The following is a 12,841-nucleotide window of genomic DNA, read 5'->3' on the forward strand; positions in this document are numbered from 1 at the left end:
CAAAGGAAATGCAAGATGCACAAGAGTGGAGTATCCAACCCAAATATTCACACGGACTATTTGTGCCCGACCTGTGGTAGAGCATTCTAAGCTCATATTGGCTTGATCAGCCACAGTTGGACACATTGAATCTTGACTGAAGCATAGTGAAGTCATTTTGGTCCTCTTTGAGAATGAAGGACAACAACCAACCAACCAACCAACCAAGTCTCACAGAGTTCTCTTTGGAGTTGGTTGAGTTGCTTTTACGGTACATTCAAAGGCAACAAGAAATATAATTTTACAAGACACTTGGTCATCTTGTATTGCAGCTATGGATGGGCACTTGTACAAAGGCCACCATGAAGAAGATTGTTGTTTATGTGCTAAAATCTATAACAGAGAATAAGAAAAACTCTTGAATAAGATGTGACGCTCCGGATAAAATCAATGTATACTTTGATAAACAGTGACTTAAATGAAAAGGATGGTGAAAGATATGTTGAACAATATAAATGAAGGGTAAGAAACAAGAAAGGTCTGTTAAACTATACAGAATCCCTATACCTATGTATCATGAATCCCCTCCCCCCAGTTTTCAATGAACATTTATTTTCTCTCTACCCCTACTCAGCATTAAAAAAGAAAAAAAGGAAAAGGAAATCTTTTTACAAATTATACTCAGGCAAGCTAAACAAATTGGTGGTTGGTTGGTTGTTGTCTTTTGTTCTCAAAGAGGACCAGAATGACATCACTATGCTAGACTCAAGATTCAGTGTGTCCAACTGTGGCTAATCAGACTAATACAAGCTTGGAATGCTCTACCACAGGTCGGGCACAAATAGTCCATGTGAAAATTTGGGGTGGATACTCTAAATTTGGGCTTCCTGCATTGCCTTTGAACTGTATTGGCCAATGATATCTTCAGGAAAAGACTTTAGGAGGCATTAGACATGGTAAGCCCTAAAATATTTTTTGTTTAACATGTTACTCTAAATTAACATTTTTATTAATAATTGACATTTCTAGCGTTCTATTTACAAAATTGTTTCCTCAAAACTTTCTTGTGAGGTAGGTACTCAATCAAAAAGCATTTAATCACCTACTATGTGCCAGGCACTGTGCAAATACAAAAGCCAGGTGGTCCCTGCTCCCAAAGACTTTACATCCTATTCTCATTTTTTAAAGGAAGATATTGAGACAGTGAGGACAAGTGAGTTGCTCAAAATCACACCTTAGTAAGTATACGAACTGGAAGGGAAATTCAAATTTTCTGACTCCAAGAGGAATACCCTTTTCACACTCCCTGAACAAAAGGAGAGTCCTGATGTCTATCTATATTTTGAAAAAATAACCCATAAATTGCTTTAAAGTTTGCAAAGTGCATCGTTTCATTTATTTCTTACAACCATCTTGTAAGGTAGGTACTGATGATATTCGACTCTCCGCAATCCCTTTTGGAGTTGTCTTGGCGAAGATACTGGACTGGTTTGCCATTTCCTTTTCCACCTCATTTTACAGATGAGGAAACTGAGGCAAACAGGGCAAGTGGCTGAGGCCCGATTTGAACTCACAAAGATGAGTCTTCCTGACGCCAGGCCCAGCACTCGATCCACTGCGCCACCTAGCTGCCCTAAGGTAGACACTACTGAGCATTATTATACTGAAGCAGCTCTGGGAGGATGTTATTTGCCTACAGTTATAGAGCTAGTGTATGTCGCAGGCAAGGTCAATAGCTAGCAGGCCATGCCACCTTTCATAGTCTTTTACTGTGGCTGCCACGCACTTTGCATTTCCTCCTTTCTTTTCCCATCTCCCTTACTTTTCTCCATCAAATTTACTTTATTCCATCCAATCACCCCGTGATTTCACTCCGGGAGATACTGTCATTCACACGGCCCTGCATAAACGAGCATAGCCTGCATCTCCTGGAGGGCTAGAGGGTCTCACTGTGGCTGGCACTGGGAGCTTGACGCACGGTGGCAAGTTATGTGAGCGCTTGTTTGGCTCACTCCGTATGGTGGGGGTAACCCGGGGAATTAAAGTTCAGAGTCACCACAGCCATCAGAGAAGACTTACTCCCCTCTTTCCTTAGACTCTCCCTGGATCCCAAACGGACTCAGAGGGGAGCAGAACAGGGCTCCCTTTCGGGGGGTGGAGAGCTGAATGAATGGAAGGGAAGTGGGTGTGAAGTAGAGGATGGTTGGGGAATGGTAAAATCCTCACGCTGGGACCACACCACAGACTCACGTTTCCTTCCTTCCCTTGCCTTCCCTCCTCCCTAGGGTTTTCTGCAGCAGCAGCTGCGAGAGGTGGGGAGGGGAGGGAAGGGAAAGGGAGGGGAGGAGAGCCCGGGGACTGAGCAGAGGATAAATGCAGCGGCAGGAGGCGGCGGAGGCGAAGCGGCGGCGTCCTGGGGGCAAGCGGTGGTGAGAGCCCTCCCTCCCGCTCGCGGGAGGGAGTTGGTCCCGGGCGGCCACAGGTCCCGGCAGCCCAGTTCTGGCGAGCGGCTCCCGAGCGCGCCGACGTCTCGGCCCCGGGGCCAGAGCACCCCGCGCCACAGGCTGGGGCTCCGGGCGCCCCTGGAGCCCAGGAGGGCGGGCGGAGGATGCAGCCTCCTCCTCCTCCGGTGCCTGGTCCTTTGGCTCTGCTGGACGCTGCAGGTAAACCAAGAATCGGTGTTCTCCTCCTTCCCCGCCCGGCTGCGGGATATCCAGCGGCCACTGCTCTTAGAGCATCTTTAGACTCCTCATCTTTAACCGGCAATCAGTGGCACTCTGGGCTCCTACGGGATAGGATGAAGGTACCGGGGTAGGGGGTAGGCGCAGAGGCGAAGGGGATACTTTACTAACCAGATCCTCTATCTGTTGCGAAGAGAAGCCCTTTACGGTAGTAGGGAGCTCATGAGAAATGTTCGGAGTTAACTCTTGGGACGCCTTGGTTGGAGGCTTATAGGTCCTGCCGGCGCTTTCCTAGCTCCTTCTGGTTTTATGACTGAACTTCAAAAAGGGGACTCCTCTGTGCCCATCCTCATAGGCTGCTTCAGGGGTTTTAAAATTTTTTGATCTGAAGACCCTTTTGCCCTCTTGAAATTATTGAGCCCCCCACCCCTACCCCACCCCCGCCGCCAGTTTTTGCTTATGTGGATTATAATCTAATACTTCCTGTATTAGAAATTTAAACACTTAGTATTACTACGAAAATAGTTCGACTTCGAAGACCCACGAAAGAATTTCGGGGCCCTCGCGTTCCTTGGAGAACACTTTGAGAACCACTGGCCCACTTCCTACTTACTCTCCCAGAGTGGAAACTCTTGATAGGAAGCGGGGGTGGGGCTGTATTTTTTCAATATCTTAGTACCTCTAGACTTAATCCAGGATTTACTGGGGGAAAGTTAAGTTACCAGGTAACTGTTTCCTGTTGCTTCCTGAGGCCAGGGAGCTTCCCTTTTCTTTCACAAAATCATTCTAGAATGTATCACCTCCTCTCCTAACCACCTTATCCGGACCACACACGTTTCCCCTCATCAGCTGCATTTCTCTTTTCATTTGTGCAAGTGATCATCAGGTATGCTGGGGCCCACCGCATAACCTAAAACCAGGAAGCTTTCTGTGTCTTAAGGAGTTTAGGGGGGAGGGTTTTAAACCTGTCTGGGATGTTTGGGCAATGTACACGTAATACTTGGGTGTGTTTTACTCGAGGCAAGAGAGAATGAAGCAGCACATGAAGCAGCAAAAAATTGCGTGTTAAATGCTGGAACAGAGGAAATAATTTCTTGCCCAGCCCTGTTAAAATTTGCTATTTTGAACAGCATATTCAAGTCCTTAATCGAAGGAGAAACTGGTGGGAAAATACATTGCAAATACATTTAGTTTGGTGTAAAAAGTCTGGATTTTTTCCCCGACTATGTTTTAGAAACTTAAAAAATTAAGGAAGCTAAATTTTCAAGAAGTATCAATCCTTTATTCCCAGCTTTAAAAGCAAAATATTAAAATGTTAAATGTTTACATGTATGGCCATCATATACTTATCCCCATAGTAGCATTACGCATATTAATGCATTGGGATAAAATGGTTGTTGTTGGTTAACAAGAGAAAACGACTTTTACTATAGTTTTTCTAAAATGAAACCAATTACTAGCCCTCACTTAATTTCTCTAAACCTCAGTTTTCTTGGCTTTAAAATGGGGATAGCTACCTGACAGGGCCATGTGAGGACCTGAGAAGAAACTGTGGGTAAAATGGCTTTGTAAGCTGTACAGTGCTATGCAGTAATTAGCTACTGTTATTAGCCAGGATACCAAGACTTTTTAAATTGTGCTAGCAACCTAAAGTTTTCAAAATGGAAAAATTCAAATGAGGAAAAAAAGATCCAGAGCATATTTTGCCAGACATGAACTGTCATTTTGCCTGGGTAATACCATGGTTATCCAGGCAATAAATGACTAAATTAACTTTCTTCTTATTCCTGGAGAAGTTTAGTCTCCCATAGTTTTGAAACTTTCAGTCCATGACAGTTCTGAATGCCCTTATGAAATCCCCCTCCCGTGCTCCAGGTCATCCTTCTATTAAAATAAGAAGCTGAGCCTGAAAAAAAAGAGTGATAGAAACAACTTGTCTTTCAATTGTTTTAGAAATGATCAGTGTTTCAAGAGAGTTATGGCTTATCCAAGATTGGGACTAGGTAGGAGAGAAAGCTGATGGCTAAAATAGAAAGGAGCAAAGTAATACTGGGAAACAAGGTGGGGTACATTCAGGTGCAGAGACCTAGGAAGAGAGGTGATGATCTTGTATTAATGGCCAACGGCAGAACTCCTCCCCACCCTGCCAATATTCAGTGTGAAAAATATTGGCTAAATACGATTCCTGCCTTTGTTTTATGGTTGTTCAGTCTTGCCCAAGGTCACACAGCTAGAAAGTGTGTCAAGTGTCTGAGGGCAGATTTGAACTGAGGTCCTCACTGAGGTGACTCCAGGGCTGGTGCTCTACTCACTGCACCACCTAGCTGCCCCTGTGATCGGACTCTTAAAGCTATTCTTCCTTCACCCGTTCTCTATGAATTATACAGCCCTGGCATTAACCTTAGAATCTTGATCAGAGCAGCTGGCAAAAATAGTACCTACTGGTTGTCACTATATAGCAATGTTGAAGAAAACAGTCAGGAAGAAATGGTGATGGCAAAACAATGTTGGGATTGATATTTAAGAACCTTGAAATTTTTCTGAAAACAGTGGACAGGAGTCCTTATTATAATCAGTGACCAAGCCAGTAAATTATTTATCTGTTTTGCGGAGCTTGCACAAACTCTGAAATTATAGTGGTTTTACATAATATGACTTACTTTAGGTCAACCATTCACCAAGGAAATTTTCTTTAAAGTCCAGCTGTGTGTTTTAAGAAATAGGGAATGCTCATGTGGTTCCTTTACCACAACTTCACTACGCTAGGAGGAGGCAAGACTGATGAAAGTGACTTTCTTGTGGCTTGAAACCAGGCATTTGGGACTAGTTAATTAGGTTCAACACACTGGCTATGTCATGCATTTCATCAGAATAAAAAAATGGAAAGAAATTGCCAAAATAACATCTGTCTTTCAGACATTAAAGTTCATTAAAGTTGGGAGCCTAATTTAATTTTATATTGTCAACATAGCACATTTTATAATCAAATGGAAAGGGAGCTGATGAAAGCATAGGCAAGGAAGAGTCACAGTAAAAGCCATAGGAAAAAGGTAAAGGGTCTGATTGGCATCGCTATGATATACTTAAAAGGGAAAAGAACATTGGTGATGAGGAAGACTGTTCCATGTGCCATCTGCTAAGGACTACTCGGTTGTTGAGGAGTACTAGTAGGACAGGGTGATATTAAAGTTATCAAATGGGAGAATATGTGCCTTGCAAACCTTAAATTGCTAGATAAATGCTAGCTATTATTAGTAATGAGGATAATAAATAATTATAATAAGGGGAGGGGAAGTGGAGATAGTGTACAAGTGGGAATTTGTATATGCTGACATCTTAAGGAAACCTATCACAGCTAATTTGTGAACCATATAAGAAAGTCAATCTTATTACTTTATAGTGACATTTCTTGTTTGAATGCTGCCCCCCTTCCCATCTCTTCCTCCTTGTCAATAGATTTACTTGGTTTGGTTAACCAAGTTATTTACCGTGCTTACTTAGAATGAATTCTGGCTTTCTAAAAATCATGTCTTCACTCAAAGGAGAAAGCACTGTGCTTGAGGATATAAAGGTAAAAATAAAACAGTCTCTGTCTTCAAGGAGTTTATATTGTACAAGGAGAGAAAACTTATACCTACATAAGCATATACAAAGTAAAGAAAATGTCTTTTTCTTTTTCTTTTCTTTCTTTATTTTTTGATGGGCACATCACCAGCAGCCAGGAGGGTGATGAAAAGCCTCACGTAGCAGGGGCGTACTTGAGCTGAGCTTTGAAGAAAATTGGGAATTCAAAGCGGTGGAAGTGAGAAGGGAATGTATTCCAGGAATGACATATAACTTGTTTTCAAAGAAAGGAAATGGGGGAAAAGGTAGGTTTGAGTGGGACCAGAAAGTGCAAGAAAGTGATGTATGATAAACCTAGAAAGTAAGTACTTTAGAGGCTAAATAGAAGAATTTGAATTTGATCCTAGTGGTAATAAGAAGCCACTGGAATTTATTAAGGAGAAGATTGCCATGGTTGGGACTGTGCTTTAGGAATATCACTATAGCAGCTGTGTGGAGGATGGAGTAGAAGGTGGACAGACTTGAGACAGTGAGACCAATTGGTAGCTTGGCTGGGTGATGGGACTGAACTAGGGTGGTGGCCATGTGAGTGTAGAGAAGGGAATGGCGGGGAAAGATATTGTGGAGGTAGAGCTGATAAGACTTATTATGTGAAATATCGGAGGAAGAATTTAAAATGGTGGGACTAGAAGGAAGGTGGTACCTTCAAGAGAAATAGGCAAATTCAAAAGAGTTAGGGTTCGGAGTAACAGGTAACATTCCAAACATTAGATCAGAAAGTAGCAATCAGAAGAAAATGCTCTTTAAGTTGCACCGGAGAAAATGTCTTAGTTTTGCAATAAGTCGAGACAAATGAATAATTTACAGTTTGTGGAATTTACTTTCAGGGGCCTTTCTAATTTTGATCCCAAAGTCCAAGTGCTAGTAATTCTGGAGTTATAAATATTGTTTCACACACACACACACACACACACACACACACACACACACACACACACACACCCCTCCAGCATTAGTGTGGTACAGACTCAATCTGAGGTTTGGAGTTTGTATAATGTCCTGCTTGGCTATCTTCTGAAAAGGAAGGAAGGAAAGAAACACTCTTTAATAAGGACCTACAGCAACAGGATTAAGTGCTTTACAAATATTATATAACTTTGGGAGGTAGGGGCTATTTTTATTCCCCTTTTACAGTTGAGGAAACCAAGGCAGACAGAAGTTAAGTGATCTACCCAGGATCATATAGCTAGAGTGTATGACTCCAGACCTGGCTCTCTGTCTGCTGTACTACCTAGCTGCCTTGGGCTTTCTTTGCATAGACCACCTTACACAATTCATAAGAATGTTTTGCGTACAATGGGTACACATTGAAATGAAATGGGACTTAAAGCTTAGTGCTTTTTGAATTAGCAGCCAATAGCTATGGTTTAGATAGATCTGATTTTCCCTTTTGTTGCTTATTTAAGGTTAGACAGGCAAGTCACATCACTTGTAGTTCCCAGATTCCTTATCTTGTGTAAAATGAGGAATTTGGACTTAATGGGTTCTAAGGGGTTCTCCAGCTTTAAATTTCTATTCCTATGCTTCTAGAATCCCTGAAGTCCCCTGAATTTCTACCACTGTTCTTCATGGAAAATCAAGTTTGTATTTTTCCTTGAAACATTTTTGGAAATATATAATAATAGCTTCTTCCCATGCTTTTGTGGGTTATTCATATTCATAATTTTTTAGATTATAGTAACATTCCATCGTATTCATGTACCACAGGTTACTACCACCACCACCACCACTGCTGCTACTACTACCACCACCATCACCACCGCCATCTCCTATTACCTACTCCTACTCCTTAACATTTGTATAGTTCTTTAAAGTTTGAGTAACATTTTACAGATGTTAACTCACATTGGCACTGTTATTATCCTCAGAAGGCAAGTGAAATCCACTTCTATTCAGGTTCTGTTAACCTCTGTTAGGTGACTTGACCAGGGTCACATAACTAGATAAGTGTTTGATGAAGGATCCAAACTCAGGTCTTCTTGACTCTAAGTCCAGCAGTCTACCTCCTATACTAACTGCTTCAATCTTAATGCCCACAGATTACTTTTAAATCTGTCCCCAATACGCTCCTCATCTCCAGTGGCTTTGTGGTCCACCCAAATGTCAATCTATAGTCACATTTAAAGGCTAGTCCAAGACCAAGTTATGCAGAGACCAGTCTCTGATCCGTGAACAATATTCACCTATTAAGCTTGGTCCTGGCTTGACTGTAATTTGGGAGAAGCAAGGAAATTGACCTAAGGTGGTTGATATTGGGCAGTAGAAAGCAGCCTGGTACAGAAGGATTAGATAGATGATATAACGGAAAACATGATTGGAATTGTAGCCACAAGACCTGAGTTCAAATCCTGGTTCTGTCTGTTGCTTAGTACCTGCGTGACCTTGGAAAAATTATTTAATCTTCCCTGGACCTCAGCTCCCTCATCTACAAAATGAGGGAATTTGATTAAATAATCTCCAAGTACTGTTTGAGCTCTAAATCTGATGATCTATCCCAGTTTATCCTAATGAACATAAAACAGCCATTTCTAGGAAGCAGGTGGCACAGTAGATAGAGGACTGGAGTCAGGAAGATCTGAGTTCATATCCTACCACACACTTACTAGCTATGTGATGCTGAACAATCCACTTAAACCCTTTCAGCGTCACTTTCTTCATTTATAAAGTGAGGATAATAGACCCAATATCATAGGGTTGTTGTGAGGATTGAATGACAAAGTATATGTAAAGCTCTTTGCAAACCTTAAAACACTGTATAAATTGTTATTATTATCACTATTTTTATGGCTGTTGATGTTATTGCTATAATACCCTATTGATTCTGGAATTAATTAATCTGGAATTAATTCAATTAATCTACATTCCCTAGTTTGGTACATTTTACTTTTTTATTTTTTGTGAAAGCAACGTGTATAGCCCACAACTAGGTTTTACCTTTGTTCCAAGAGTAATCCAATGTTCTTACCACCTGGATTGGTACTTTTTAAAAAATTAATTTTGGGATCATAAGTATATACACGTTGATGCAAATGAGTGGTGGCAAGAAGGGAATAGTGCAATTTAAAATCCTCCATATAAAGGTCTAGCAATGCAACACACATGCAGTTGTTGCCCCAGCCAATCTTTTAAAGGATATGTGGCCCCAGGAGAAACACAGCACAAAAAAGAAGAGTTGACTTATATGGTGTTTATTGTTGTTCACTAATGTTTAGTCACATCTCATTCTTCGTGACCCCATTTGGGTTTTCTTGGCAAAGATACTGGAGTGGTTTGCCATTTCCTCTTCCAGCGCATTTTACAGATGAGGAACTGAGGCAAACAGGGTTAAGTGACTTGCCCAGGGTCATATAGCTTGTAAGTATCTGATGCCTGATTTGACTTCAGGCTCAGTACTCTATCCGTTGTGCCACCTAGCTGCCCTTGTATGGTACCATGGGCCAAATTCCATTATGACAATCACTCTTTCATTGTTAAGGAATTTTGTGGTTTTGGGTATTGCTTGAAGGAAGTTTGGCCCATTGTCTGGAGCTCTGAGATATTTTTGTTATGAAACTTGTCATTGTAGTGGTTTGAAATAAAATTTGACCTGTACAATGACTTATGCAAATTTGATCTGAAGGTATGGGTTCCTCTCTAATTCTTCTTAAAGGGAAATTATCTTCTGTAGGAAGTCTGTGCACTTTCCCAGTGATATGTGATGTAGCTTGGATTTGAACTGGTGAGGCTGCCAGGCTCATCCTCCCCCCTTCATGCCAGTATAAGGTTTGTAGGAAGGAAACTAGAATGTTGACAATTATAGAGAGGAGAGAATTGAAAATGATTCTGGTACCACAAATGTCTTCTTAGGTTCTCTCAGTGAGCAAAATTAGTCTTAGACATTCTCCTGGCTGGTAGATTTATACCTGTATTTTATTAGACTGTAAGCATCTTCAGCACAGGACCTGATACATATCTATCAAAAAGCATTTATTAATCACCTACTATGTGCCAGGCACTGTGCTAGCTAGTCAAGGGATACAAAGGTGCCTAATATCTTGCCTATGGTTGATGCTTAATAAATGGTTGTTGAATAACAGAAGACATAAATATTCCAACGGGCCCTGTATCCTGGGGATCACATTAGTTACATTCAACACACCTGTTTATTTCATATTTAAGGAAAGGAAAAGGGTGTTCATTCGTATGTGTGTGTGTGTGTGTGTGTGTGTGTGTGTGTGTGTATATGTATATATATATGTATACACACACACACACATATATGTATTTACCTGAAGAGCCCAGAATTAAACATATACTCCTGTTTTACATCCTAAGTTCAACACAGACAATAGAACCCAGAATCTGTAGAAAAAGAACTATTGAGTATCACAAAGGGAAAAGTTGGCAGGAATGTGCATGGCCAATTCTTGTGCCTTTGGTTGGAATAATTAATGTCCATCAGCCAGTCAGTCAATAAATATTTATTGGAACCCTTGCCCTTGCCCATTGCTCTCATGTTCTAGGTCTGGAGAACACTGGACAACAGCTTGAGGTTGACTTGAGAAGGAAGTTCATAAAAATATGTGGAACAAAGGAAAGTTCCAGCTTCCATGGTTAATCTAACATCTGTTTAATCTACACATGGCTAGATTCATAGAACATTAGAACAGAAAAGATTTAGAGATCATTTAGTCCAATCCCTTCATTTTTTATAACAAAAGTTCAATTTTCATGGATATCTTTTGTTTTTAGAACTTTTTTCTCAAATATATCACATCCCTTCCCTATCCAGAGAACTCTTTTGTAACAAAGAAAAAAAAAAGGAAAAAAAGCAGTCTAGCCAAACTAATCAACTCAATCTGACATTACATGCCATAGTACCCTACCTCTGCAAAGAAGTGAGATAGGAATACTATCTCATCTCTTCTCCAGAGCAGAATTTGATGATTATGCATTCAATTTTAGCTTTTTGTTCTTTGTATTTACATTTTGGGGATCGTTGTGTATGATGTTTTCCTGGTTCCACTTACTCCATATAAGTCTTCCTATGCTTCTTTGTGTCTGTTACATTCGTAATTTCTTGTAACATACTATTTTTATATCACTACAACTTGTTTAGCTATTCTCCAACCTATGGGCATTTATTTTATTTCCGGTTCTTTATCATTTCAAAAAGTGCTGCTATAAATAACTTCCTGTATTTAATGGTTTTTTTTTCCTGTTTTTGACCTCCTTTTGTCAGATGAGGAAGCTGAGGCTTAGAGAATACAAGTGACTTGCCAGTATCACATGGGCAGTGTAGCTAGAGCTAGGATTTGAACTGAGACCCTCTTGCTCCAAATCTAGTCCCCTTTTGATTACATCACCTTGGCTGATCAGGCATTAATGACACGTTATGTTCTTGAGTTGGCTCTTAGGGCTTTTATGTACGGCAAGTATCTTATGATGAATTTTTCAAAAGAAGCATATGCTGAAGAGAGATTTGACAGAGGGATCAGAGGTGGCATCACAGTGGCTGAGTAGAGTTGAGTTGATCCAGGGTTAGAGATCCCTATGGAACATTGCATAAAAGTGTGGAAATAGGCAAAGGGCAAGAAAAATGGGGTGATCGTCTGAGACTTGGGGGAGATGTCCTACACCAGGTTTTTGTCTTGTCTCTGAAATAAGTGGTCACTTTTGAAGAACAGTACTTTTGCTAGATCATTTAGATTAAAAAATATAATGTGTTTTTTTCTTATGTAGAAGAGTTATTTTGATTTTACCCATTAATTTATGCTTTCATTTAATTTATTTCTGACTATTTGGCATTTAAACTTCTTTGCTCTTTGCTGTTAAACCCTCTATGAAGCACTTTAGATGTGTAGGTGTATACATTTCTGGTAGATAGAAGTAGTTACAACTCAAATGAAAGATTTTTTTTCTCAAATTAAAAAGGGAAATAAGTCACAATTCCAAAATCAAAACTCTTATAACAGGAAGGAGAGAGCACAGAATTTTGCCTACTCTATTACTTGCTTTAAAATTAAGCTGAAATAAATTAGATATAGCTAATAGGGGAAAAGAAATTTTATCTAAAACAGAAACAACAAAAAAAGAAATTTCATCTTAGATTGCATATGATGTATTGCTCATTTATCCCCCTGACCAACAACAGTCTCTGTCTGAATATGTGGTATCTTTAATGTAATTATGCTGATGTTCATGATTTTGAGACATAGTGAAAATAATACTGTATCTGGAATCAGAAGACAGGTTCCCAAACTAACTCTGTCACTAAATATTTGTATATCTCAGGCAAGTCACTTAATTACTCTAGGCTTGAGTTTTCCCATCTATAAAATTAAGAGATTGAGGCTAGACAGTCTCTAGGAACCCTTCTGGCTCTAAATCTATGATCTTATGATTTCTGTAAAATCTTACTCTACTCAATGCAAAACACTGGCTAGACACTACAGATACAGAGACAAAATGGAAACATTCCTGCCCTCGAGAAGTTTATAACCTACCGAGTATTATACTATAATCATGCTTTGGAAGCTTGTGCCAATTCCTGAAGGCTGTGCCAATGGAGTCTGAGT

General features: G+C 40.3%; 1 protein-coding gene across 1 annotated transcript in view; it reads left to right on the forward strand.

Annotated features, from left to right (window-relative positions):
* Nucleotides 1-2,776: 2,776 nt before the first annotated feature.
* The window catches only part of TMEM255B (transmembrane protein 255B), a 134,982-nt gene continuing 124,917 nt past the window's right edge, over nucleotides 2,777-12,841 (forward strand). Inside the window, exon 1 of the mRNA XM_036755795.1 lies at nucleotides 2,777-2,782. Coding sequence (XP_036611690.1) covers nucleotides 2,777-2,782 — 6 coding nt within the window. The remainder of the gene's footprint in view (nucleotides 2,783-12,841) is intronic.

Source organism: Trichosurus vulpecula, chromosome 4, assembly GCF_011100635.1.
Source record: "Trichosurus vulpecula isolate mTriVul1 chromosome 4, mTriVul1.pri, whole genome shotgun sequence".
Taxonomy (NCBI): domain Eukaryota; kingdom Metazoa; phylum Chordata; class Mammalia; order Diprotodontia; family Phalangeridae; genus Trichosurus; species Trichosurus vulpecula.